Source organism: Suncus etruscus, chromosome 1 (assembly GCF_024139225.1).
Source record: "Suncus etruscus isolate mSunEtr1 chromosome 1, mSunEtr1.pri.cur, whole genome shotgun sequence".
NCBI classification, from domain to species: Eukaryota; Metazoa; Chordata; class Mammalia; order Eulipotyphla; family Soricidae; genus Suncus; species Suncus etruscus.
Genome location: NC_064848.1, coordinates 56,968 through 83,665, shown reverse-complemented (window position 1 = coordinate 83,665; position 26,698 = coordinate 56,968). Strand labels below are relative to the sequence as shown.

The window sequence follows — 26,698 nt, the reverse complement described above, 5'->3', positions numbered from 1 at the left end:
AGACTCGGGGCTGAGAACCCAGGACTTGGCGCCTGAAGGGCTCCTTGGGGAAGAAGGGAAAGTTCAGGAAGGGGGTTCGAATGTCTAAGGCTTGTTGATAATTGCTAATGGCACTGCATGAATCCTCTTCTGTATCTCATTTAGGATCCAGTTGGTGAGTTGATCAGTAATTAGGCTTGAGTCACGTTTCTCTTATTAGCATGGATTGATTGATAATTTCTCAGAAAGCAGAATTGGTGGATATATGTTGCAATTAGGAAACAGTAGGTTTATTTCTATAAGTAACACCAGTCTCAATGATGTGTACTTGGCACAACCATACCCTGTGGACATCAGCTCCTAGCTACCTAGTTCTAACTGTCAAGGGCTGGGTAGCTTCTTTCCACCCTGTGTTTCAGCACCCTCTATTAGATCTGGGGTTTTAGGGCAGGGCTGATTAAGATTCATCTGTGCTCTGAGGCCCCAGACAGAAGAGCCTTTAGGAGTAGGACTTGCCGACTGCCTTCACCTTGAACTGATCTTCTTGGTGGGGTGGGCAGCAGGAAGACCAGTTCCCAGCTTCCACCCACCCTAATTCCTCCTCTGGGGACAAAGCAAACCTGGCTTCTGTGATGATTCACAGATCCTCCTTACTGACCCTTGGCCTGCTCACAGGAAGGAGTCTAGTGTGGCCTCCCACATCTGTGTGCTAGCACTCAGCCATCCCTCCACCCCAACCTTCTCTGCATCTCTGTATCAGCAGTCCAAGGACTCTCAATGGCAGGCTGATTATTCAGCTCTCTAGAGCTGTTTCTGAAGAATCATCTGCATACACATAATAACAGCAATCTGCATAATTAAGGAGCCTTATAAAGAGTATTCAATTGTCTACGGGGAAAATAGAATTTAAGTAGTAAGAACAGGTCAGATCTGAAAGGTGACTCAGAATTTAAAGTGTTCAGACAGCAAAGCAGAGCCTGTACTTGAAGAACTTCAAAGAAGTCCCTGACAGAACGCATTGTTTTTGCCCTGTGCGATGTAGAGCTTGCAGGCAAGTGGAAGCTGTTGCTTTTTCCCTGGGTCTGTTCCAGAAGTAAGAGGTGAGAGGAAGGCAGTTCAAGAGGGCAGCCAGCTGACCACCACCTTGTTCTTTGCACTGGTGAGAGGTGGTGGCCCTCTGCCCTTAGCTCTGTTCACTCTTATAAGAAACCAGCTTAGATGAAAACTTTAACTTTTGCATGGAAAAGACTGGTTTGGAATTGATGCATTTTCATCCAGTCAAAACCCACTGTTCTTTTCATATTCAAAGGAGGTTGAAGTCAACATTTGCATTTCAAGTTCAGTCCTGACAATTCTCTTTGCAAAGGCTGGTCTGGATGTAGATGTAAAGCTGAAAAAATACCTAACTGTCTGCTGGACTGATGAGCAGATTCTGTCAGTTCCTTCGTGATCCCAACCACAGACACTAAGTCACAGGACTTTCACATGCTGTCACCTGTCACACTTGCTCAGGGCAGCTTTTGAGAACCATCTGTCAAATCCTACATCATTTTATAAGGAAGTGCCTCAGGCCAACCCCAACCCACTGCCACCAGAATACTTAGACCAGGGGTCCTCAAACTTTTTAAACAGGGGGCCAGCTCACTGTCCTTTAGACTGTTGGAGGGCCAGATTATAGTAAAAACAAAAATTATGAACAAATTTCTATGCACACTGCATATATCTTATTTAGAAGTGAAGAAACAAAATGGGAATAAATACAATATGTGGCCCCCGGGCCGTAGTTTGAAGACCCTGAGTTAGACTGTTTTAGACTGAAGGACAGAGGGAGCGGGTTGGCAAACTAACGGGGGCGGGGGGGGGGGGAGTTGCTTGTATGGCTAGTGAACAATTTTAAAATCATTGTACTTAAAAACTTTTAGTTTATTCTCTGTTCACTTGCCTATTCTGAAAGCAAGTCTCCAGGCCATGTGCTGCACACCCTATTGGTGACTGCCTTTGTGGTCCCACTGGAGGGGTGAGCCGAAAGGGCTCTGGGGTGATGACGCCGCCTCGTGACCTGTGTTGACAGGGTGCACTCAGTCCTTTTTCTGTTACTCCGAGAGATACAGCAACTGTTCCCACAAAAGACCTTTCATCTTCCAAACACCATCAGATGCGTTTTATTTCCCCACCCTCTCAGCTTCTGTCTGCTCTCCTAACCCATGAGTAACTGTGCACGTGGAGCGCGGTCCTCCTGTGGGAAGTTCTTCTGCTCTCAGAGGCGGCAATTCTCAGGGGATAGAGGCGAGAATTTGTATCCCCAAAACCGCCAGCTGGGGTGGTGGTGGACGCTGCTGCAGTGGGGTGGAGGGAAGCTTGGAGGGCGAGGTTCCTGGCAGAAAGACTGCATCACAACAGGCGCCGCTCTGTAAGAGAGTGAGAGCGGACACCCCCCATACCCTGTGAGCGCGCAGGCCTCTTCCAATTTCAACCTGCTCGGTTACTAAATTAAAAATTAGGGACCCCTGTGCCGAAGGGCCCTCCTTAATTTGACAATCAGTTTTGGAATTCCTTATTTTCACTAGTTCATATTATAGAAAAAAATGTTTGATTTTCTTCTTTGTCTTTATGTTTGTTTGTTTTGGATCACACGTGGCTGCACTTAGGGGTTACTCCTGGCTCTGTGCTCAGAAATCGCTCCTGGCAGTCTTGGGGTGCCAGGGATCGAAGCCAGGCCCATCCTGGCAAATGCCCTACCGCTGTGCTATCGCTCCAGCCCCATTTTTTTTTCTTTTTGTCTTTTGGATCACACCTGGCAGTGCTTACTCCTGGAGGTGCCAAACCTCCAGGGATCAAACCTGGGTCAGCCACCTGCAATCCTTTTGATTGGCCCAGAGCATTTTTTTTTCCTACCTTTTCTTCCTTCTTCTTCTTCTTCTTCTTCTTCTTCTTTTTTTTTTTTTTTTTTTTGGCTAAGTGTTCATGGAATACTACAAAACCAGGTTAATGCACTTAACAAGCTCCTAACCCAGCTCCTTGCTCCAAAATTCATTTACAGGAGCAGAAAGATAATACAGGGATAAAACATTAGCCTTGCACCTGGTTCAATTCCTCATTGCCATATGGTCCCCCTAGGACACCACCAGGAGTAATAGACTGAGCACAGAGCCCTGAGCACTAGGTGTGGTTAGTTTATTACGTTGTGCTGAAGAGATACATCTACCGCCCCTAAATACTGATTAACACTGATGGGACTGGCCCCCAAAATTGTGGGCAAAGGAAGAAAACTATATTTTAGCCAAAAAAAATTAAAAGCTGAGAAAGTCATTTGTCTCTTACAGCCACATCTTTTTGTACTGTGTATTTCACCATGGAACAATGGTAACTAGCCTGTTAAAAGACTATTCCAGAGTGATGATTAACACAATTTACTAGTAAATGTCTAAATTGACCTTCAGAAGATAAATGCAGTCCAAAGGTCAGGAGTTGAAAGCTTCACCTTCATCTTTTTTGTGGTTGTTATGGAAGCAGGCCATTGCAAACCATTGACTAGAAGAAAAGAGGAAAAAAGCTCATTTTCCCTTTTGTTCCCAGGTCCTCTTTCTGTGGGGATCCCCCAGGCAACAAATGAAGTATTGTGCAGTCTTCCCCGGTACTGTCAATGGGCAATTATACATTTTTAAAGACAATGCATTTTATCCAAAGTATTGCTGATTACTTTCATTTATAAAAATGATGGGAGGCTGTGGACACAATTTTTTTTCCCTGTCTGGTATTATTAAAGAGCATTAAATTGAGGCCATAATGGAAAGTATAGTACACCTGGTTGGGGTGGGGTTGGACTTCAGTTGCTGGACGGAGATGCTGCATGGCCTTGAGTAAATGACTTCATCCAGCTGCTTTGTGCTTCACTGCTAAAAGGCAGAGGAACACTGAGCACCCTATTACATGCAGAGAGCTGCTGGGATGGGGAGAGAAGAGGTATTTCTTGGGCAAGGGCACACCTGAGTTGTTCTGGTGCATCGCTGAGTGCACAGTTTATCACGAGGCAAGGGAGATTATTTGCTCTGAAACGGATCATGCACTTCTTTAACTTATGTGCAATATATTTCATAATAAATTTCTAAATAAATACCTACCAATGAATAGGCACTCATCAACAACTCTCAAACAACACTCATTGGCAAATTTCACCTAAAAAATGAATGCAGGAGTTAGAGAGATAAAACAACAGCTAAGGGGCTTGCCTTGATGTGGCCAGCCCAAGTTCATTCCCTGGTATCGCAACTGATTCTCTGGGCTCCACTACGAGTTATACTGAGGACAGAGCCAGGAATAAGCCTTAAGCACTACATGCTTTGACCCCAAAAGGAGACAAACGAAAGAAGAGATTTTTTTTTTTTTTTTTTGGCCATACTCAGTGATGCTCAGGGGTTACTCCTGGCTATATGCTCAGAAATTGGCCCTGGTTTGGGGAACCATATGAGATGCCAGGGGATCAAATCGTGGTCTGTCTTAGGCTAGCACGCACAAGACAGATAGATACCTTAAGCCCTGCACCACCGCTCCAGCCCCCAGAAGTGTAATCTTTTAGCAGTGTCTGAAGGGTATGAGTTTGGATCACTGCCGATGCCAAGGACACTACTAACAGTGCTCTTTCTCCCTACAGGTCCGGGTGATGGTGGATCTGTGTAACAGCACCAAGGGCATCTGCCTGACAGGTAGGCCCCATCTCACCCCAGCTACCCATAGGGCATGCACTGGGATACCCCAAGGCCAGGGAAAAAAACGAACACCCTAAACACTCAGTTGCAAAAACATGTTGATTTTTTTAGCAAATGTTAATAGGCTGAAAATTAATTATAATGTAATTATAGGAAAATAATATTTTTGATATTGCCACAGAAACAGTCTTGGAAAACAACTGAATCTTGGGTAATGAGAAACGTGTGCTACCTTGATACAGGGCCATAGACATGTTATTTTTATTAGTTCTTAAAAGAGGGAAGAAGGGAGGGAAAGACTGTTTCTCTTACCAAAGAAGGGTATTTGGGATCCAGACATTGACAATGGAACAGAGTGGGTTTGTACACCATGAATCCATGTTGGCTGGCTTTCATCCAAACTAGTGGCATCAATTAATTCAGTCCAGTGCTGTGAATCTATTTTCCCTTCCTTATGATTATTTTCATGTTCTTTCTACCATTCTCATAAGAACACAGAATGTAACACATGTAACACACCAGATATGTGTTCTCTGTTGTTTATGTGCTCAATTAGCCTCTGGTTCAACAATAGCAGGTTTTTAGTAGTCACATTTCCAGAGAAATCAAAGAAGCAGATTTTTGGGATGGGCCACACCCAAGGGTTATTCCTGGTTCTGTGTTTAAAAATTATTTCTGGCAGTGCTGGATTTCAAGAATATCTGCTATGCTATATTGTTCTAGTCCCTGCCAGCTGCCTCCTTGGATACCCTTTTTGAGTGCTAGGTGAGATGGGAAGTTGGACACCTGTAGTCTCTCCCCTCAATGAGTTGAAGATAGATGGACAGGAAGAAGGACTCCTATCATGACCAGGAAGATAAATTAGCTTTGGAACAGAAAGTTGAGGGAAAAGGGCAGGAAGGTCAGGCTGGGATCAATGTAGACTAGTTCTAAATATATTGGCCCTGACTCTTGTCTTTAGAAGTTGGGTTCAGGAAAAGCTCAGTTCCTAAAGCAGTCACCCAATTCCCTGTGCCCTCTGCCTGCCTCACCTCTATTTCATTATTGTTGTTGGGGGGAATCATACCTGATGGTGCTCAGGGATCACTCTTGGTGGTGTTTGAGGTGCCAGGGATTGAACCCAGGTTAGCCATATGCAAAGCAAACACCCTACCTGCTGTACAATGGCTCTGGCCCCGTCCCACCTCTTGTCTTGCTTCACTGAGGGTCTGCAGAGGCTGTCGTCACATGCTGCACACTCAGCCTATTTAAAGGAAGACTTGACTTCTGAGGAAATAGGGAAATTGCTTTTATGTTCATAGTTTATTATGGGGAAAACACATGGCCCTTGTGGAAGTTTAAAAATGATTCTGAGGGGCCAGAGCCATAGCATGGTGGTAGGGTGTTTGCCTTGCAAACTGCAGACCAGACCCAGGACAGACCTGGTCTGATCCCATATGGTCCTCCGAGCCTGCCAGGAGTGATTTCTGAGTGCAGAACCAGGAGTAATCCCTGAGCACTGCCAGATGTGCCCTCTAATAAAACAAAATAGGAATAAATAAATAATAAAATTTTTTCTGTGGGGGCAGGAGTGATAGTACAGCTGGTAGGGCATTTGTTTTGCACACAGCCAGCCTGGGTTTGATCCCTGAGCTCGCCTGGTCTGGCCCCAAAACCAAAATAAAAAATAGCTTCTTGAGGTCAGAGTGATAGCACAGTAGTAAGGGTATTTGCCTTGCACATGGCTGACCCTAGTTTTATCCCTAGCCATATAGTCCATCAAGTCTGCCAGGAGTAACCCCTCAATGCCACCGGATGTGCCCCCCTCCCAAAAAAAAGACTCCTAGTCTTTTGATGCATCTAAAACTTTGGTTAGACCAGGGACAGAGCTCTGAGGCCTGACTGTCCACACCTGGGTCTGAGAGCTCTGAGAAGCCTGGGGTGTGTTCAGTGAGCCAGAACCCCAGCCCAAATGGTCCTGCTCAGCATCCCTCACTGGCTGCTGGCTGGATGTTAGAGTCTCCTGAGAGTGTCAGGTGTCAAACCTGTGGTGCAGGTGGGTGGGTAAAGGGGATGGTGAGAAAGATGCTTCCTAGAGACACCCCAAGTCCAAATCTGAGTCTGGCCACAAAGAAGAAACACAAATCCTGTGGCTTCTAGGGAAATACTAATTGAATGATTCAAGTCACATTTCAGCTCTCACAGGAAATTAAACCTCTTCAGAGCAGCCCGAATCTTCATTCTCGAACTCTTGTGCCTGAAGCACCTTTCCTCCATTTCCGAAACCCCTTTTCAGAGTCCCCACATGTGGTGGTAATGAGTGCTCGAGAAATGCGCAAATGGATGGAATTACAGGCACAAAAGCCCTGTTGAGTGGCACAGGGAAAGCCTATTTCTCTTTTCAGATTTTTATAGTGACACAGAAGAGCCAATTGGCTCAGTGAATGCGAGGGAGGGAGCTATTGAGACTACTTAGAGGAGATTGCCAGTGGGGGTTATGGGGTCACCTCCATCGTGCTGGAAACCTGGTGAAGAGGTTATTCTTGGCACCTCAGAATGCCATTCAAAAGCCAGCCCCCTCTCCTTTTATGCCTGCTTGAAACTGGGCCTTCTTTCTCACAGAAGGCTCTTCAGTTAAAACTTGGGTGTGAAAAGGACCATTTGCAGAGTGAGGTGGTGCCTTGGGAAAGACCAGATTGCAAGGAGGCAGGAGGGGGGGGGGGGGCAGGGAGGTGAGGAGCCAGAGAGCTGTGGCTCCATTAATGCCTGGAGACCCAGGGTCTGAGACTGAGGCCCAGCTCTGACTTTCCTCTGCAGTTTTTAAGAAAGAGACACTTGGGCCAGAGCCATAGCCCAGTGGGTAGGGTGTTTGCCTTGCTTGTAGTCAATTTGGGTTTGATCCTCAGCATCCCATATGGTCCCCCGAGCCTGCCAGGAGTGATTTCTGCGTGCAGAGTCAGGAGTAATCACTGGGCGTTTTGGGGGGCCCAAAACAAAACCAGAAACAAACACAGGAGACACTTGTCACCAGGGGCTACGCATGGCTGTTCCTTTCCCTGGACTCAGCTGTGGTTGTGAGGGGACAGGATCAGACACAATGTTTTCCTGTGCTCTCTGGATGCCTCTGACCCACCTGAGCCCAGATTTCCTCAGGATTCCAGAAACATACCTGCTCAGATAGTGGGTGTTTTGGACTGGAGCAATAGTACAGCGAATATTTGGGGCTGGAGAGATAGCATGGAGGTAAGGTGTTTGCCTTGCATGCAGAAGGTCGGTGGTTTGAATCCTAGCATCCCATATGGTGCCCCGAGCCTGCCAGGAGCGATTTCTTAGAGCCAGGAGTAACCCCTGAGTGCTGCCGGATGTGACCCAAAAACCAAAACCAAAAAATAGTACAGCGAATAGGGCACTTGCCTTACACATGTTACATCCAGGTTCAATTCTCAGCATCTCATTTGGTCCCCAGAACCCCACCAGACACTCATGGGTGTGGAATGACAGCAAAACAGACAAGTAGCTACAGCGTGTGCTGAGAGACCTAGTGGCTGGGGCAGTCAGGACCACAGAAATAACTACACTAACAACTTCCATGACAATATTAGTGAGTGAGAGAAGTAGAATGCCCATCTCAAATACAGGCAGGGAGTTGGGGAGGAGGGAGGTGGGAGATGGGAGGTATTGGTGGTGGGAATGTTGTACAATATGACAGGAGAATGTTCTTTTTATGACTAAAACACAACTACAATCATATTTGTAATCATGGTGTTTAAATAAAGATATTATTAAAAAAAGAAATCAGCACTTAAGGAAAGTTTAATCATTGTAATATTAATATTTTTAATAAGATGAGTAGAAAATTATTCTTTTTTAATATACTTTTTATTTTAATCATAGTGGCCTACATATCATTGACAATAATATTTTAGGTACATATTAACATAAAATCAGGGAAATTCCCATCACCAAATTGTCCTCCCTCCACCTCCGTTCCCGTCCTACCTCCCATATCCTCCTCCCTCACCCCTGGGGCTGCCAGGATAAGTGGTCCCCTCTGTGCCTAGCTAACTACTTAGTGGTCCTAAACCTGTTTGGTCTTGGTACCTCCCTTATTTTCCGCTCTAGTTGGGAGGCGGGACTAGATAGTCCAAGTTATGTGGTTTTGTTTGAAGAAGAGAAAAGTAATAAACTGGGGAAAGAATCAAATACGCCGAAAATGGGCGGAGTCCTTCTGGAAGCTCTCATCCTAGTTTTGAGAGACGAAGGGGAAAAAGGAAGTGGAACACCACAACAGTACAAAAAAATAAGTGTCAAATAAAACATCCAGTGAACACTCGAACAATAAAGATAAGCACCACATAAAGGCCATGGCCTTGAGATAAAAAAAAACATGGCAGAGCACATAAAGGAAGAAAAGAAAGGAAGAAAAAAAATATGAACAGAGACAACAGCTTCAATAACCACACCAAAACAAATAAATCGGCAAAAACTAGATAAATAAAAAAAATTGGGGCCAGGAATGTGGCGCTAGAGGTAAGGTGTCTGCCTTGCAAGCCCTAGCGTATGACGGACCACGGTTCGATCCCCCGGCACCCTATATGGTCCCCCAAGCCAGGGGTGATTTCTGAGCACATAGCCAGGAGTAACCCCCTGAGCATCAAACGGGTGTGGCCCAAAAACAAACAAAAAAAAAATTGTGCTTTTTGTCTTTTTTTTTTTTCTTTTTCTTCCCTCCTGCATAGGTACAGTAAATATTGGGGTCATTCGAAAAGGAATTCCCTTGGCCTAAGAAAAAAACAGGGTTTCTCCACCCTTGAAGTATATTGTCATGGGATTAACTATAGACTTCTTTCAGGTTCATTACTCTCCCCTTGGTGCTTTTGTGGTGTATGGAAGACTTCTGCTTCATCTTGGGCGATAAAATCAGACCTCTCTATCTAGAGGTCTCGGTATCTGCACAGGTCAGGGAGTGGAACATATGATGAAGTCTTTCTTTGTGGTTTTAGAAGTTCTGTTCCCTCCATGTAGAAAATTATTCTTATAAGAACATCCCTAAAGGGGAAAAAATAGTACTTTTGGATTTTGCTACTGGATTTTAGTCACAAAAAATCAAATCCAAGGCCCAAGGGCATGGCTCAGCAACTTACTTAGAGCTCAGCCTAATTTGACCCCTGATTCTATAACCAGTGCAACTGCCAGCACTATTGGCACAATGACAGCAAAGCTCATGCAGTGATGGAATTGTTTAGAATATCTAGAGGTTGGAGTTGGAGAGATAGCATGGAGGTAAGGCGTTTGTCTTTCATGCAGAAGGTCGGTGGTTGGAATCCTGGCATTCCATAAGGTCCCCCAAGCCTACCAGGAGTGATTTCTGAGCATAGAGCCAGGAGTAATCCCTGAGCACTGCTGGGTGTGACCCAAAAGCAAAAGCAAAAACAAAAACAAAAAATAGAATAGAGCATGAATCCCCCTCAAACACCCTATCCTGTATGTTCCCATTCCCCACCACTCATTCTTCTACCTATCCCTGCTTCTAGGTATGGGCCCTGTGCACTGCATGGGTAGAAGCTGGGACCCCGTCCCACAGACAACTACTAAAGTTTCCAGCTAGGGAATCTTTGTGAGCCATAAAGGCAACCTGTGGAGCAGACTGGGCTGTTGCCCTGCAGTTATTGGTGATGTCTTTCCCACATGTTACTGAATCTGTGGTAGGGACCAACATGCATCCTCTGGCTCATGTCCTTGGAATTTTTGAAATGACTGTGTGGTGGATTCTTACTAATTCACTTCTTTTGCTTTGAATCTACACTTTTGAATTTGGTTGCATCTGTAACCAGAAATGATGTCTTTGGGTTCCTGTCAATTGTTCATATCACACCCACACATTGTGTGTGTGTGTGTGTGTGTGTGTAAGAGAGAGCATGTGTGGGTAGGTGTATATGCATATGCATACACACATGCCATCTGGTGGTAAAGTCATCTAGCTACAGGCTACACACACCATAGAAAAGGGAATAGTATTTCTAACAAAATCTTTTTATGTTATATGGGACTCAGTATTGAAAGCATACCTGGCAAACACTGATTCTTTGAGATTCTCCGTATCTGGACAATTGTTTCTCTCTAGCTCAGCCCCTTGTGAGAGGCTCCTTTTTTGCTACCAACCCTGCTCTGGTGCCCAGACACCAAGTCTTTCATATCTTTGACAACTCTACAGCAATCAGCCACATTTTGCCTTGTACCTAATTTTTACTACAAAGACCCTCTGTGTGTTTTCCCCCAACTCTCTTTCCTTTGTCTCTACCTCTCTCCTCTTCTTCCCTATTTCTCCCCGCTTTGGGAGGCGGGAGAAGAGATGGGCCACACCTAGTAGTGCTCAGGAGCTATTCCTGGCTTTGTGCTCAGGATCAACCCCTGGTTGTGCTTGAGGAATAAGAGTAAATGGAGTAAGAGATAGAACTAGGGCCAGCTTCATGCCCCTGTGCTATCTCGCCGATCTTCCCTATTCCTCTCCAGCTTCCGTCTAGAGAGGATTTCAACTCACACTGATTTCATGGCCTTATCCCCCACTTTAACACATACTGACAATTAAACCACATTTAAGTGTAAGTTTCCTGGGCACTGGCATGTGTCAGTATGTTAAAAGTCGACTCCTGGAACCTATGTGATAGAATAGAAGATAGGGTGTTTGCCTTGCATGTGGTCAACCTGGGTCCAACTCCTGGCACACCATATAGTTCCTAGGCCTGCCAGAAATGATCACTCCTGAGTGCAGAGCCAGAAGTAACCCCTGAGCACCACCAGGTGTGGCCAGAAAACATTTTTTGTTCCTTCCATGGACACTGAAGCAAAAATGCTTATGATTGGGAGCTGTGTCTTCCTTGCATTGCTTGCAGCGATCTTTTGAGCCAATATGCTGAGTTCTAAGTAGAAAGCAGAAGCAACTCCATGGGGCCAGTAGATGGTCAGTACACTTTTCTGTTTGTGTGGTTTTATTTTGGGAGTTTGGAGCCATACCCAGGTGCTCAGAGACTATTCTTGGCTCTATGCTGAGGGATAACTCCTAGTGGTTGGAGGAACCATTCGTAGTACCAGGGTTCAGCCATGTGTAAGGCAAGTACCTAAATCCTGTGCTTAATATATGTTGACAACAGTGACTGGAATGATAGTATAGTGGGTAGAGCATTTGCCTTGCATGAAGTCCATCTGAGTTTGATCCTAGGCATCCCATATGGTTCCCCCAAGCCCATCAGAAGTGATTCCAGAGTTCAGAGCCAGGAGTAACTCCTAAGCACCACCAGTGTGTCCCTAAAACAAAACAAGAATATTGACACCAGCACTGTAGTTTGTTAAGCCACATTCAGTCGTGACTTATAGGCATCAGGAGTCAACATAGTAAAAGATAATGAATGTTTTGTTTTGTTAGGTTGTGGTATTGCTTTTGCCTTCTTCCAACCATGACTTACCATGTAAAATTTTTTTTCTCTTGTAGGCCCACCTGGCCCACCAGGTAAGAAGAACCAGTGATTTTTTTTTTTTGGTCAGTGGGGAAGCAGGGTGGGCTCCTGAGGCTAGTGGGAATGCCCAAGGGACAGAAGAGGGAAAGCAAAAACATCTGGAGCTCCCCATAACTCTGACTCTGTCCTGGTGAGAGCAGCTAACTCTCCTGTCTTATCCCACTGAGTACCTGTATCCATCATGCTCTCCCTAGCCATGACCCCTGCCCCAGTCATTGATTCTGATGTGTCAATAAAGCTGGAAAAGAAGAAAAGAAGCAGGACAGGGCCTGGAGAGGGCACCAGGCTCAGGGACTTCACTGACCAGCAGAAATGCAGCAGTACCCAGAGTGATTCTCAGTGCCTCTCCCTCTGTGCTTGGATGCAGGCCCACCTGGAGCCGATGGGTTCCCCGGTCATAATGGTTCAGATGGACTACCTGGCCTTCAGGGTCCTAAAGGTGAAAAAGGAGCGAATGGAAAAAGAGGAAAGATGGGTAGGTTGCTGTTCTCTCATTCTCTTTGTTACTTGTCTCCATGGTTTCATTTTGCGTGGGATGGGGGCAACTGCATGGCACTTCACCAAACCAATCTGGCCTTACTCTGGCCGGAAGTTGCTACTGTGTATGTTCTGCAAAGCTGAGGCACTTGCCTTTAGTATAAACCAGCCCTGGATGAGGGTCTTCCCTAGGTGAGGATATGGTGGTAGGTACAAAGCCTTGCCTTGCCCTCTCACTACCTTTTCCCACTCTGAAAAATCTCTATGCTTGTCTGGAGTTTATCTGAAAGTCAGGCTTTAAGTTGGTAACAACTGGATTCCAATCCAGCTGTGTCCAGTCCCCCAAAGGTTGGTTCTTGGGCCATACATCCCAAACATCAGATCTAAAGGGTCTAAAGAAGACTACCAGGATGTGGCTGTCATCTCTGTGTCACTCACCTGCCCTATTGTTGTTGCTGTTGTTGTTGTTGACAGACAGTTGGCCCATCTGTTACCTCCACAAAGACCCCTGAGCACCAGAATGTGCCTGTTTCTAGGAGCACTATGAAGTACCACAGGGTGTATTACAGATTAAGAGACATGGGGAGAAGAGTCTTTGGAAGGACTTCTTGAGAAAGCCTTGCTAGTCACTAAGAGGGCATGTAGTTGCATGTAGTTGGAGGGCACAGCCTTCTTGAAGGCTCTTAGCAGAAAGTCCAGATTCTCCCTCAGGCCCTCACTACCCCAGCTTACTTAGTCATTCCTGAGGCTCAAGGGAGTTCTAGAAGATTCTTCCTGCGAGCATGGCAACCCCTTCCAAAAGTTCTGGTCTTAGTCCCATCAGCAGTTCTAGGGAGAGTGAGTGATGAAGGGGGCTTCAAGGGGGAGCATGCACCCATTTCCTTCCCAGGGGCAACTGTGTGTGTGGTGCTCATGAGCCTGGGCATTGCCAGTTAGTCCATAGAAGGCCAGCAATTACTGAGGAGTCAGGGCACTCACAGATGGTTCTCTATGTGAGAATAATTATGATCACAAACTAGCAGTAACCAGGACCAGGACCAGAAGTGCCCAAACCAATTGGCTTATCTTGGCCCACTGCCAGAAATGTGCTTTGGGCCTGAAAGTCTGTCTGGAATGGACCCTACGCACTAAGCCCAGAACTGTGTGTGTGTGTGATTGAGTGTATCTATGTGTGCCTCTATGTGCCTGTGTGTCTATACTGATAGAAGATGATGTTTATGTGACATATTGACAATCTTTCTAGATGTTGGAAGAATCTGGAAAGGACAGAACCCTGGCATCAATGAGGCTTTTTTCTCAGAGCAGGTGGATAATTTAGACCACAAGGTATAGTGGATCGCTGAGACATAGAGTTCAGGGCCAAAAAGGAAAAATAGCACAGGGAGAATGTTTGGGTGTGTTTGTTGAGGGTTTGGGGTTGTAATATTAGAGTGGAGGCAGTATTCCCCTCCTTTTTACCTTCTATTTTTTGGGGGCCACCCCTTAAGGCTTACTCCCAGCTCTAGGCTCGGGGACCACTCTTCTTGGGTCTCTGAAGACCATATGCAGTGCTGAGGATTGAACTGAGTTCAGCCACACCTAAGCCAAGCCCCTTAACCTTAGTATGTCTACCCAGGAATGGGGCCTTTTAAAAAAGTAGTATTTGGGTGCTGTGACTTACAGGTGTTACCAGGAGTGTCCCAGGCACATAATGTTTCTACACGGCACCCTCCATCACAGGCCTGGATCCCTCCTCCCCACTCAGCAAGCAGTCAGGCAAACAGGATGACTTTCAGGGTCTGTCATCATTATAGAGAATCTTACTTTGGTCTCTATACCACATCTCAAAGGGCTCATTTACATTTGCCCCTTAGCCTGTGACGCACTTTTCTCACCATGATATACCCCTCTTCCACTCAAGTCTCACAGGATCCCATCCTTTCTTTAGCTGTATCCTAGAACCACCCAGAGAATGCCCTGCAGGTGACTAAGAGATGTGGCAGACTTTGTGGGAAGAGGGCTGCCAGGAAGAACAGTGTCCAATTCCTGCAGTGAGAGGACACAATCAGAGAGGGTGAAGACCAGAGATAACCAGGAAAAGCCAGGTTGTCTGGGCATCTAACCCCAGTTGAGGCTCATTGAATAAGTGATGAATAAATGAATGAATGAATGAATGACAGAACATAGTTTCTGTCTGTATGGACATACAGCCCAGTGGAAGGAGAGGATGGGCCTTGGCAGCAAGGCGGGCCTGGGAGGAGATGGCAGATCATTAAGAGCCGGTGTGGAGGGTGGACTGAGCAGCCAGGAGAGAGGTGTGAGATGGTACTTGGGAAAGTGACCCCAGGCCCACAGATTTTAACCTGTAAAGGAGGAACTTAATGAAATGAGTCAATGGATTTCAAGTTCCAGGCTTTCTGTGAGTAGGAAATCAAACTGGCAAATCTTCCTTTAATGAGAGGAAGACTGGAAGCCTGAGGGCCTGAGGGAATGGCTTTAAGTCTTGGCTTCCAGGCCTTTTTTTAGTTATGTGCTTTTAGGCCAGTTACTTAATCTCTGTGCCAGGGTTTTTTTTTCCTCTAAGCCTGGGACAATAGTGTCAACCTAGTTAGGAAGATTAAGTGGGCTTATTTATGCACTGAGAATACAGCCTGCAGGAAAACCACTCAGTTCATGTGAACTATTATAGTTGCTGTTTCCAAAACCAGAGAAGGAAAACTTTTTGGTTTTAGACCAAAAGGGAATTTTAAGTGGAAATGTCTGTTTTCCTCTGGAAAAAAAAAATTGGGGGGGGGGGATTTTGGGTCACACCGGGTGGCCCTCAGGGCTTACTCCTGGCTCTGCATTCAGAAGTTGCTCCTGGCAGGCTTGGGGGGACCATATGGAATGCCAGGATTCAAACCTGGGTCTGTCCAGACCTCCTTTGAAAATTTTGAGTTAGATTTAGAGGGAACTGAATCACAATGAGACCAAAATGACAGAAACTTGCCCACTTAACTAGATGCTGCTATGACTTTAAGACCAAGTCTATTCTTTCTGTCTCCCATTTACTCACCTGAGAGCAGCACTGTCCTCCTCCAAAGAATGCCCAAGACAAATGGTCCTCCCCACAGTATCTTGTCCTTTCTCAGGACCCTGACACAAAGGTGGAAGGGCAAACCCCAGTACCGTCTGAACACCCCACTCTAAAACTGGTAGAACAATTGGTTTTGACGGGACACTGCTGAGCAAGGTAAATAGCAGAGAGCTGCTTTTTTTGTTTATTTTGGTTTGGGGGGCACAATCAGTGATGTCTGGGGTTATTTCTGACTCTGCACTCAGGAATTACTTCATGTGGTGGTACAACGAGGGAGATGGAACTGTGGCTGGCTGCTTGTGCACAAGGCAAATGCCTTCCCTGCTGTACTATTGCTCTGGCCCCACAAACAGCCACTTCTAACTGCGAATTAGAGGAGCAGAATCTGGCTTTTTTTTCTGGGCTAGAGTGCCAGGAGTCCTAGAACAGATGAAGCTAGAACTTCCCACACCATGTCTGGTTTTGCCAAGTTCCACCACAGCAGCAGAGTAGAAAGGGCCACATGGTGGTCTTCATGGTGACTGTGGCCAGTTGGTGGACAAGGGCATTGCCCCAACAAAGAGGAGACACTGTGGGGGCAATGGTCACATCAGTGCATTTTAACATCATAAAACCAATGCTGGCCATTTGCAAGGCAGGTGCCTTATTTAGTACCCTTCCCTCCCCAAACTTTTTCTTAAGGATCACAAGAGATAGCATAGTAGAGCACTTGCCTTGCTGTGCAGACTGGGATGTGATCCCCCGTACTACATACGGTCCCTGTGCTACCAGGATTGATTGCTGAGCACAGCAGGGGATGGCCCAGAAACCAAAACCAAAAATCAAAGCAACAACAACACACACTTGAAACACCTCGAATAGACCCTTTGGACACAGCCTGGGTATTTTGGGGTGGGGATGGGAGGAGCAGCTGCAATAGAACTTGAGCTCTTTCCTGCATTATATTCATCCTTCTGGAAGAAGAAAAAGCCAAGGAAAAAGGAACGAAAGGCAAGAAAGAGAATCAGCTGATGATGCAGAAAGGCTCTTTGTGAGCAGGAGCAATGCCTGAGAAAGAAAACCCTGGGGTCACAAGAAGATCCATTTCCCTGAGCTTTGCTGAATCTGAGTATGTGAAACCTTTTGCCGGTATCAGTTATCCTCCATGCATTGTGCCTGCTGGACTCTATGGCAACGTTCTTTTGTGTCTTCTGTGTCCTTCAGAGAAAATGCTGAGTTGCCTGTTTTGAGGGCTGATGAAAACACAGCAGCTCCCACAGAGGGCTGTGATTCAGGGCAGATCTAAGGTGACAAAGCCATGTTCCAGCAAGATGAGTGGTGAACCTAGGTAGGGCAGAGCCTGGGCTGTCAGCTTTGTTGAGATATGACTCCCTCCCTTCCCCATGACTTGCCCCAATGTTAATAGGCCTCTCCTGTCCCCCTCTTCTCTTCCATCATGTATCTGGATCCTCAGTCTATATCCAAAACCCCCTGAAGGATCACTCCTGGTAGAAGCAGAAAACCAGGTCCCCCAATTCCCAGTTATAGCTGAGTTACATGGCACTCATTGACATTTTCTTTATGGCAGGCTGCAATTAGCACATGTTCCTTGTAACATTTGCTAACTGTGGTCAACCCTATGTTTCTGACCAACTCTGTTGGCTTCTTGGAGCTTGTTGGTAGGGAATCCCTTAATTAGGGATGAAGTGGGAGAGAAGGAACCATCTCTAAATGGTATTGCTTCTCTGGCATCAAGGAAAGTGGCCCTATGCACCAGATTGCTTTTAGGGAGTAGTGACCTTTGATGACAGATTAGAGTATTCCAAAAGGATCTGTGATACCATGTGAATCATGCCCTCCACAGTGATGAGAGGCTAGGAAGAGCACATCAGGTCTAGAGGAGGCATTAATATTGTTGAATTGAGCCTGTATCTGTATCTGGTATCTGTAATTTTGAGTCTTGAAATGGTTCCACTAATGACTGTAGAGCTGGCAGGAGACATGGATGTGATGGTCCAGGTCTGGTTTCCCTGAAAACCTAGAGAAAGGACAGAGTTGGACAATAGGCAGCAACCAGGCTGATGGGACATAGAACAAGTGGTATACGGGTGGTCACTGAGGCAGAATCTCTAGAAAGTGACAAGGGTAGGGGGAGAACAGGCCATCAGAGAAGCCAATGGTGCTCACACTCTCTGAGAGATCCTTTGAGAAGGACAGATTTGTTTGCAGTGAGCACGCCTTTGGCTAGACCCTATTTTGAGTCTGCTGTCCATGGAGCAGCATCCAAGAAGCTGTTGTCAAAATGGATAAGCAGCCCCTGTATCAGGCATCATGTGCCTTGCTCCACACCTAGCTGGTTTTCTACTCCATGCAGGCATCACACTTCCAATTGGGCTTCTCAGTGCTGAAAGCTCTTTTATAAATCTCTTGATATTTTCCAAGTAAACAGACATGTTGAGATTGGGATGATAGATCTAGTATGTGTTAGAACCCAGCACCAAACAGCCTCCCAAGCATCAGTGGGTGGCCCTGGTGGTCCCTGGCATTGCAGATTCCATGGTCACCAGGGTTGCTCCTAGGTCCTCTGAGTACTGTTTCACAAGCAAAATATGAAAATTTTCTTATTAAAAGCAATTTTTTGGGTTTTGGGCCACACTCAGCTATACTCAGGCTTACTTCTAGCTCTGCACTGAGGGACTACTTCTAACAGACTCTGGACACCACATGGGATTCCAGAGATTGAATTCAGATTGGATGCATGGAAGCAAGTGCTGTAGCTGTATTATCTATCTGGCCCCTCAAAGACCATTTTAATGCATCCCTTCCAATCTGTGCTTTCTTTCACTATTCTGCACTGTCTGGCACCTCCCATAGAGTGTGAAATAGGCAATGAGAGCAGATATTTGTGTCTCAGCTTTGAGGAAGATGTTAGCTGTCGGTTTAGCACAGATACCCCTTTTCAAACATACCAAGTGCCCACTATTTCTGGTTGGATGAAAATTTTAGTATGAATGGTTTTTGGACTCGATTTCTGCATTGGGTTGAGATGATCACTCATTAAACTTTGTCTCTTGCATATATCCTTAATTTGCTTGGTAACTGAGACTGGCTAATTCAGAATTCAAACTCTATTCTGGCAGGTTAGTAAATTATATGATAAATTACAGATCACTTTAACCTTTAAAAACTTATTTTTACACTCAATACAATGGACTTAACTCAATGGTAATTTAGCTGTACTCTTAAGACTATTCCTAGGACTCTGTCATTTTTCTAACTTCTTTCTGCCTTGACAGGAGGGAACTAAAGCACTCCATAAGCACTTCTGGGAGCTGCATCAGGAACTCTACTTCCTGCTCTGCTGCCCTAGAAGAGTTTCTCTCCTTCAGCAAAGAGCCTAGAAAACCCCTGGGAAGTTCTCCAGTTCTTTTTTAAAATTTTTTTTAGTTTTTGGGCATACCTTGTGGTGCTCAGGGGTTACTCCTGACTCTACACTAAGAAATCACTCCTGTTGGTGCTTTGGGGACCATATGGAATGCCAAGGACTGAATTAGGACCTACCTAGTGCAAACAAGTGCCCCACCAGCTATACTGTAGCTCTGACCACATAAATCTGGCAGTTTCTTCTGTTTCTTACTATACTTCCAATCGCTCCATGGGGAAATGGCATTCACTGCAATTTACCTACATTATCACCATCCTGGCAAGCTTGGGGGCCAGGGATCAAACCCAAGTTGGCCATGTGCAAGGCAAATGTCCTACCCTCTGTCTATCACTTTGGCCCCTTCTATTTGGTGGGGGGGTCACACCCAGCGGTGCTCAGCGGTTACTCCTGGCTCTGTGCTCAGAAATCTCTCCTCGCAGGCTTTGGAGACTATATGGAATGCCGGGATTTGAACCAGTATTGGCCACGTACAAGGCAAATGTCTTACCACTGTGCTATCGCACTGGCCCCTTCATTTTTTTCTTTAAGAAAATATTCCTTTTACCCTTCCACCCCTTTTGTTTTATTTTGTTTGTTTGTTTGTTTTTGATTTTAACCAGGCACCACACACATACCACACATGTACTTGACAGTTATGAGCTCACACACTTTAGTTGTGTTGTTTGTGCACACTTGGAGGGTTTGTATGTGTGGGCGCAGAGTTCATACACAGTTACAGTGCTTGAATACACTTGGTTGAGGTGCCAGGGGTCTCAGATAGCCACAAGGATCACAGTTGGCATGGGGGTGGGATGTTGAGCATAAAACTCTCAGCCCTCCCTCCCACTCTACCACAGCTAAACTATCATCCCACACTCATCTACACTGTTCCCCCTAATGCTCAGCCTAAAGCAACTAGACTTGCTTTGCTATTTTTATTAGTGACATTTGTATGGCAGAGTTACCCAAGAGGGAATCAGGAAATCACTGCTGCCTCTAAGACCTTCAGTTTTAATTTTAGAATATGCTATTAAGGATAAGTGTCCAAAGGCCAGGGATGTAGATCACAGTCGAGCACCTGTGAGACCCTGAATTCCATTTCTGCCCCTCAAAGCTATAGTGTGTAGCATCTATAACACATCTGCTCTTGAGTACCCTGCAACCCTGATTTCTCTCTTTTCCTACTATGATTGCCTCATGTGTGTGTGTGTGTGTGTGTGTGTGTGTGTGTGTATGTGTATGTGGGGGGTGGGGGTGGCATGGGCAATTTGCTCTTTTTTTTTTTTTTTGGTGGTAGGTAGTGGTGTGGTGGTGGTAGTGGTAGTGGGGGCACTTCTCTATCCAACCCTTTGTCCCACCCTAGAGCCTCTTAGAATGTTCTAGCAGTGCTGCCTGCAAGTACTGCAATGTAATTTCTGAATAAACCAGTGCTTTGACAAATGTGTGACCATGCTGCCATCCTCCTAAATTGGCTCACCGTGTATTATATATTTGGATTGGGGGCTTTATCACCCTCTGGGTATCAAATACACAGTCCCAGGGCAGCATGAGAAGAATCTCTTGCACAATAAGCAAATCTACTTTTTTCTTTTTCAGGGCCACCTGGTGCCCCTGGAAATCCAGGAGAAAAGGGAGACCCGGGTGAACTGGGGTTGACAGGAAATGAAGGTCCAGCGGGACAGAAAGGTGAAAAAGGGGACAAGGGGGATGTGTCCAACGATGTGCTTGCTACAGGTAAGAGACTACAGAGACTTCATCCCATGCATGAACATGTACATATGCCACCTGAGAGTTAGGACGAGATGTGCTCTGGGTCTCCTCTCACTTGCCTTATGCAGCCGTCTGCCTATTTTGTTGTGTGTTGTCTTCGAAAACTTTCCAGTGAGAGTAAGACCAAATCTAGGATATAAAAAAAGCAACTTAGACAATCTGTACCCAAATATGGTAGTTGACTGAATTCATGTGAAAAAAGTTTCTTTTCCTCCAATATTCTGGATGGCAGCACCAGAGAGAACAGAGGGGCCTGCAATCAGGCCACTGGAGATCGGCTAGCTGCCAGAAAACATTGGCGTCTTCTTCACGGTTAAGGCCAAGGTCCTTTTCAAGTCATTCCCCTGGGGTCTGAGCAGCAGTACAATTGGTAGGACACTTGTATTGCAGGAAGTTAGATCCCCAGCATCCCATATGGTACCCCAAGCACCTCCAGCAGTGATTCCTGAGTACAGGGTCAGGAGTAACCCCTGAACACCACAGGGTGTGGCCTTAAAAGCACAACAAAAACAAAAAACTAGACCTTTCTGTGAAATTACACCAAATACCATATTTCTAACCCCTGGTGAATGGCACTGAAACATTGTCATGCACAAATTAAGAAACCAAGCCAGTCAGGAGAGAATCATATAGTCAGGTTGGCTTCTCTTTTTGTGGTGTCTCTGTGCTCGCCAAGCCAAACGAAAACCTCTTTATTGCCATGAGGGAGAGGGTAAAGTGGACTTTTACAAGTCAAAGGGCTTGGTAAAAAGATGGAGAAAGTTGGGGGAATGCCTTTGTTTGGAGTTAAAGCAGGGTGTGCCTAAAACCCTTTCCCTGAAACTTTTTTGACATAGACTTGGGGTAATTAAGGTTGTTGGTGTTCTTTATTTGTTTTGTTTTGTTTTTTTGGGCCACACCCTGTGGTACTCAGGGGTTACTCCTGGCTGTCTGCTCAGAAATAGTTCCTGGCAGGCACGGGGGACCATATGGGACACCGGGATTCGAACTAACCACCATTGGTCCTGGATCGGCTGCTTGCAAGGCAAATGCCACTGTGCTATCTCTCTGGGCCCTGTTGGTCTTCTTTTTATTTTTTCTTTGGGGTGAGTGGTGGTGAAAGGGACTTGGATAGGAGACTTTGGCCACACATACCAGTGCTCAGGGTTTATTTCTAGCTCTGGTGGCATTTAGGGAATCATAGGGGATATATAGAATCGAACCAGAGTTAGCCACATACAAGACAAGTGCTTTACCCCTCCCCACTCCATATAGAAATTAACCACCTTGGCACTGTTCATTCTGCCAACATTCATCAACTCAAAGCATATCTTTTGTGAATTAGAGCCTTGGTCAGCAGCTAGCAACAGCGGCATGAAAATAAGTAAATAAAACCTGGCATCTGCCTGCTAAAACTTAGGCTGAAAGATCTTCAGAAGCAGAGCCCTGAGTCAGTCATCCCTGCCTTCAGTTCCCAGTGAACAGAGAACATTTCTTCAAAGCTACTATAATTGAAGAATCAAGGAAAGATCTGAAAACATTTTCAGGCTTTGCTTCATCCCTGTGTAGATCAAGGATATAAGAAGAGAGAATTTGGACAGGGGACATAGATGTGAGTCTGCATTGCCAGTATGTGATCCAGCTATCCTGGCAGTGTCTGGGAACCCATCCATCCCAAAGGCCACATCCCCCTCCACTGATGAACAAGTGAGGGGTGGTGCCAAACATTCCTGATAGCATTCCAAGCTGAGTATGCCCTGTCATCAAAGGGACATTTGAGGCCCAAGCTGAGTATGCCCTAACATCAAAGGTGTGGGAGGTTGGACAGTGTTAATTTGGCCCCTGCCTCATGACCTGTGACCCTGGAGAGAGAGGTTGTTTGTTCTGCCTGAGAAAAAGAGCTCCAGAGGCCAGCATCACTCCTCATCCTCAGCACAGGACAGGGGGAACAGCCCACTCTGACTGCAAACCCCTGCACAAGGTTGTACAACCACCTCAGACCTAGAAATAGGCTGCCCAAAGTGGTAGGGGTGGCAGGCTACCCCAACTTTTACTTTGGTGATGGCAGCAGACACTCGAAGCACCGCCTGGTGAATGAGCCTCACTTTAACTTGAAGGAACAGGACCAGCCATGTTCAGTTCCTACTCTGGGTTCCAAAGCTGTCTCCGTGTCTTCTCCAGAACGGTGTCTTTTGCTTGGCTGCTTGATACAAGAGTGTCAGACCATTCCCTCTGACTATTTGCCTCTGTGCCCTGGGAATCAACTTGTTCTGGGCTGGAGCCCAGGTTCTGGAAGGAGCTAAGAGCTCCCTAGTGGAGTCCAGTAGACAGTGAGCATGGAGACCACCTGATGTCAGCCAGTAAAAACTCAACGAGCTGTGGCAGATGACCCATGCTGAGTCCAGTGCGATTCTGTGTGACCTCTTTTCCCAAGGACTAAGGCCCCAGAGATCCCTAAGGTGCATGGGGGGGTAATGTGTCACACTCTCAGCACAAGATACCTTTGCTCTGCATAGACCTGCAGTTCCTGTGGGTCTCTCTTTCTCTTTCTCTCCTCTCTCCAGGTATCAAAGGTGATCCAGGCCCACCTGGGCCCCCAGGACCTCCAGGTCCCCCAGGTCCCCCCGGAAACAGAAGATCCAAAGGTCCTCGGCAGCCCAACATGTTCAATGGCCAGTGCTCAGGTTGCTACCCCCAGACCCCCACCTAGTTCTGTTCATGAGTGACTCCAGCTCTCCACCTTCACTCAGGCTTCATGTCCAAATTTTGTGAACCAAGAGAGGCTTTTGTCTGAAGGAAAGTCCAGGAAAGGCAGCTTTAGCTTGTTCCCCAGCAGCAATATGTGAAAGGCCAGGGGCCAAGGCCTGGGCATCACTGAGGGAGCCCCCCACTTTCTCTGCCTGCCTTTATCTTTCCTGTACTTTGTTCCCCTGCCCAGATCATCAGAGGGAAGGTGAAGGGCTCTAAGAGAGGGTGGGGTGTTCTGGGGTTCAGAACCCCTCTCATATCTGCAGTACACTGTGATCACCCCCAGGTGCTAAGGCTGGCAGTATGCCAAGCATGACCTGATACTCAAGCCAGTTCTTCTGACAACCCTCCAACTTGGGAATCCTACTATTGCCTACTCTAGGGTACGAATTGGTCTTCCAATACCTTCCTTTCAGAGGTGGACTCTTGATTGGATCAGCTGGCCTATGGGAGAGAGTCTTGTTGATGGGACACACTGATGTGCTTACCCAGAAGAGGAACCTGCACCAGTGCTGAGTCCATTCCTCCCGCTGCCTGTGGCTTTGGCCCTACGTGGTTCTCTAGGCTTTTGTTCTGTTGGCACTGTCCTTTCTTGGGCAGATGTGAGAGGGACGCACTTAGCTCTCAGTGGGAAAATCTGTATGTATTTTCAGAGATCACACATACATACATGCACACATACACAACCTGGCAACCCCCTCCCAACATTGGTCCTTTGTTTCACATCTCCCAGGAACAGCTAGCAAAGGGAACCTTCCAGAGGAAAGGGCAGCCCTTTCTTGTGGAGACTCATCTGGACCTGATGAAGGTTTTGCCAGGCAGTGTCAGGAGTTCCTAGAGATGCACCCGAGCCCCACCCCAGCCCCAGAGCTGTGAAAGCAACTGTAAATGAGAGTCTGTCCCTTCCAGACTGAGCCCCAAAAAGATGCCTTGGCCTGCCAGGGTCCCTGCAGCTGCCTTTGGTCTTCAGGTCTGCTGGGTTCCATTTCTGTAACACCGCATCCACCCAGAGTCCCCAGATGTGGAGCAGGTTGGGCACGGAGTGACTGGGCCTTTTCTCCACACTGATGGCAGAAGTTCACTCTGTTCTCCCAGAGTGCAGCACCCCAGTTCTTAAAGGGTTGATAATGCTCTCCTCCATGGCACAAGAACCTCAGAGAAACAGGGATCCTGGAAGACCCAGCCCCCTCCGTTTGCTTATTCAGAAGCATAGTGACCAGCTGTGGCAATAGCACAGAGGGTAGGGCACTTGCCTTGCACACAACCAGCCTGAATTTGAGCCCAGGTAATTGTGTATGTTGTGTAAGCCCTGAATACAGTTAGAAGTACCCCTGAGCATCCCTGGGTGTGGTCCCAAAACAAAAATAACAACAGCAGCAAAAGAAGCCTAGTGGCCCCAAGGCCACAGGAGTGACTCCCAGCCCAGAAACTCACACTGCCCACTTTCAGGACATCATGCTCCCCCCTCTGTTCTCATCCTAGTTCAGGTTCCTCTACTTCTGCTACCCTCATTGGCCTCCTCCTCACTATTGCATTGTGACGGAGAAACCATGACGAGGAGGGTAAAGGCAGTTCAGGTGTGGTCTCAAGCTGACAGCAAGTGCATTGGGCAACCCATAAAGATCTAGTCCCTCAGAGGGGTTCAGGGTGTGCTGGGAAGGGAGTAGAAATTAAATCCTCTGAATCCTGACCGTGGGTGGCCCAGAAAATCTGCCTCTCCCTGAAGACACTACTTCCCCACATCTGCTCTTGAGCTCTTTGGAGCTATGCAACCTGGGTTCTGACTCCAGGGGAAGAGGGAACTTGTGTCCTGCGGACTTGAGGGCTGAGCAGGCCGGCTCAGGCCTCTTTCTCCTTTCCCTGGTGTCCTCAGGATTGGATCAGCTTAGCCACATGAAAGTAGAATGTTGCAACTCTCTGAACTAGGTGAAACCTTGAAAGTTTGTGACTTCAATGCAGGAGTAAAGGTGCTCATTTTGCCCACCATCCATTCCAGTTTAATCTGAGCACTGCCAGACACAACCTCTGAGCACAGGCAGAGTAACCCCAGTGCATCCCCTCCAAAAAAGAAACAAAATAAAACTTCAGGGTGGAGAAAGAGCAATGTGTTGGAGGATCTAAGGCCTTTTCCTTGCAAGAAACTTTCCTGATTCAGCCTACATAGGGTCCCCTGCCTCCCGTAAGCACCTCTAGGGGCACACCGAGCACATAGACAGAAATGGCACTGTTTGGTATGGCCCTAACCTCTCCCCTCACCACCAGCAAGTAAGGGACTACACATCTTGATGTGTGTGGTGAGGGCTGTGGGTGGGAGGGCTGGTGGCCCGCCACTCACACTCACCGGGTGGGACTGTTGCAGGTGAGGCATGCGCTGTTCCAAATGATGACACCTTGGCTGGGAAAGCCGATGAGAAGGTCCCTGAGTACCTCTCCCCGCAGGAAGGTAGGGAAGGGAGATACCACTGGGAAAGGTGGGCACGGAATGCCCTGGAGTCTCCACCAGCTCCAGAGAGTAATTCACTTTCTCCTCTGGTAGGATCCACCATCACTTCCATTGGGAGCCCAACACAAGTACTAAAGATGTCAGAGACCTTTGGGACTTGGATCCGAGATTCCACAAACAAGAGTGATGAGCGCATCTGGGTGACAGAACATTTCTCAGGTACTTCACCTGGGGCTAAAGTTCAGATGACAAAATTCTGACACACACACATACACACCTCCCTAATGTAATTTTTCCAGCATTAGACAAAGTGCGGAGCAGGAAATGGACACTCTGACCAGTAACCCCAATCCTCTACACCTCAACCTTGAGCTGTCTAGAAGAAATATTTTGCTTTCTGTTGGATTGAGAGCCCAAGGTCGGGGGTAACACCTTGCATGCGCACAGTGCTCCTGTGTGGTATGGTATTAGCAGAAACCTCAGTCTCCTCAAGGGTCAGAGCAGAAGCCAAGGAAAGGCGGTGCCTTTCCAATCCCGAAGTGTCCAATGGTCCCTTTAAAAAGGCCTCTGTCTGAGAGACAGTGTTACAGTCTAGAATGGCGTGTGGAGGGGAGACTAATTCTCAAAAAGATGCAATGCCATCTC

The 26,698-nt window shown here is 46.7% G+C and overlaps 1 protein-coding gene across 1 annotated transcript in view; it reads left to right on the top strand.

The window, feature by feature from the left end:
- GLDN (gliomedin) overlaps positions 1-26,698 on the top strand; it is a 52,719-nt gene that overhangs the window by 22,052 nt on the left and 3,969 nt on the right. Inside the window, exons 2-8 of the mRNA XM_049777882.1 lie at positions 4,631-4,682; positions 12,154-12,171; positions 12,546-12,653; positions 20,710-20,847; positions 23,427-23,546; positions 25,970-26,053; positions 26,147-26,272. Coding sequence (XP_049633839.1) covers positions 4,631-4,682; positions 12,154-12,171; positions 12,546-12,653; positions 20,710-20,847; positions 23,427-23,546; positions 25,970-26,053; positions 26,147-26,272 — 646 coding nt within the window. The remainder of the gene's footprint in view (positions 1-4,630; positions 4,683-12,153; positions 12,172-12,545; positions 12,654-20,709; positions 20,848-23,426; positions 23,547-25,969; positions 26,054-26,146; positions 26,273-26,698) is intronic.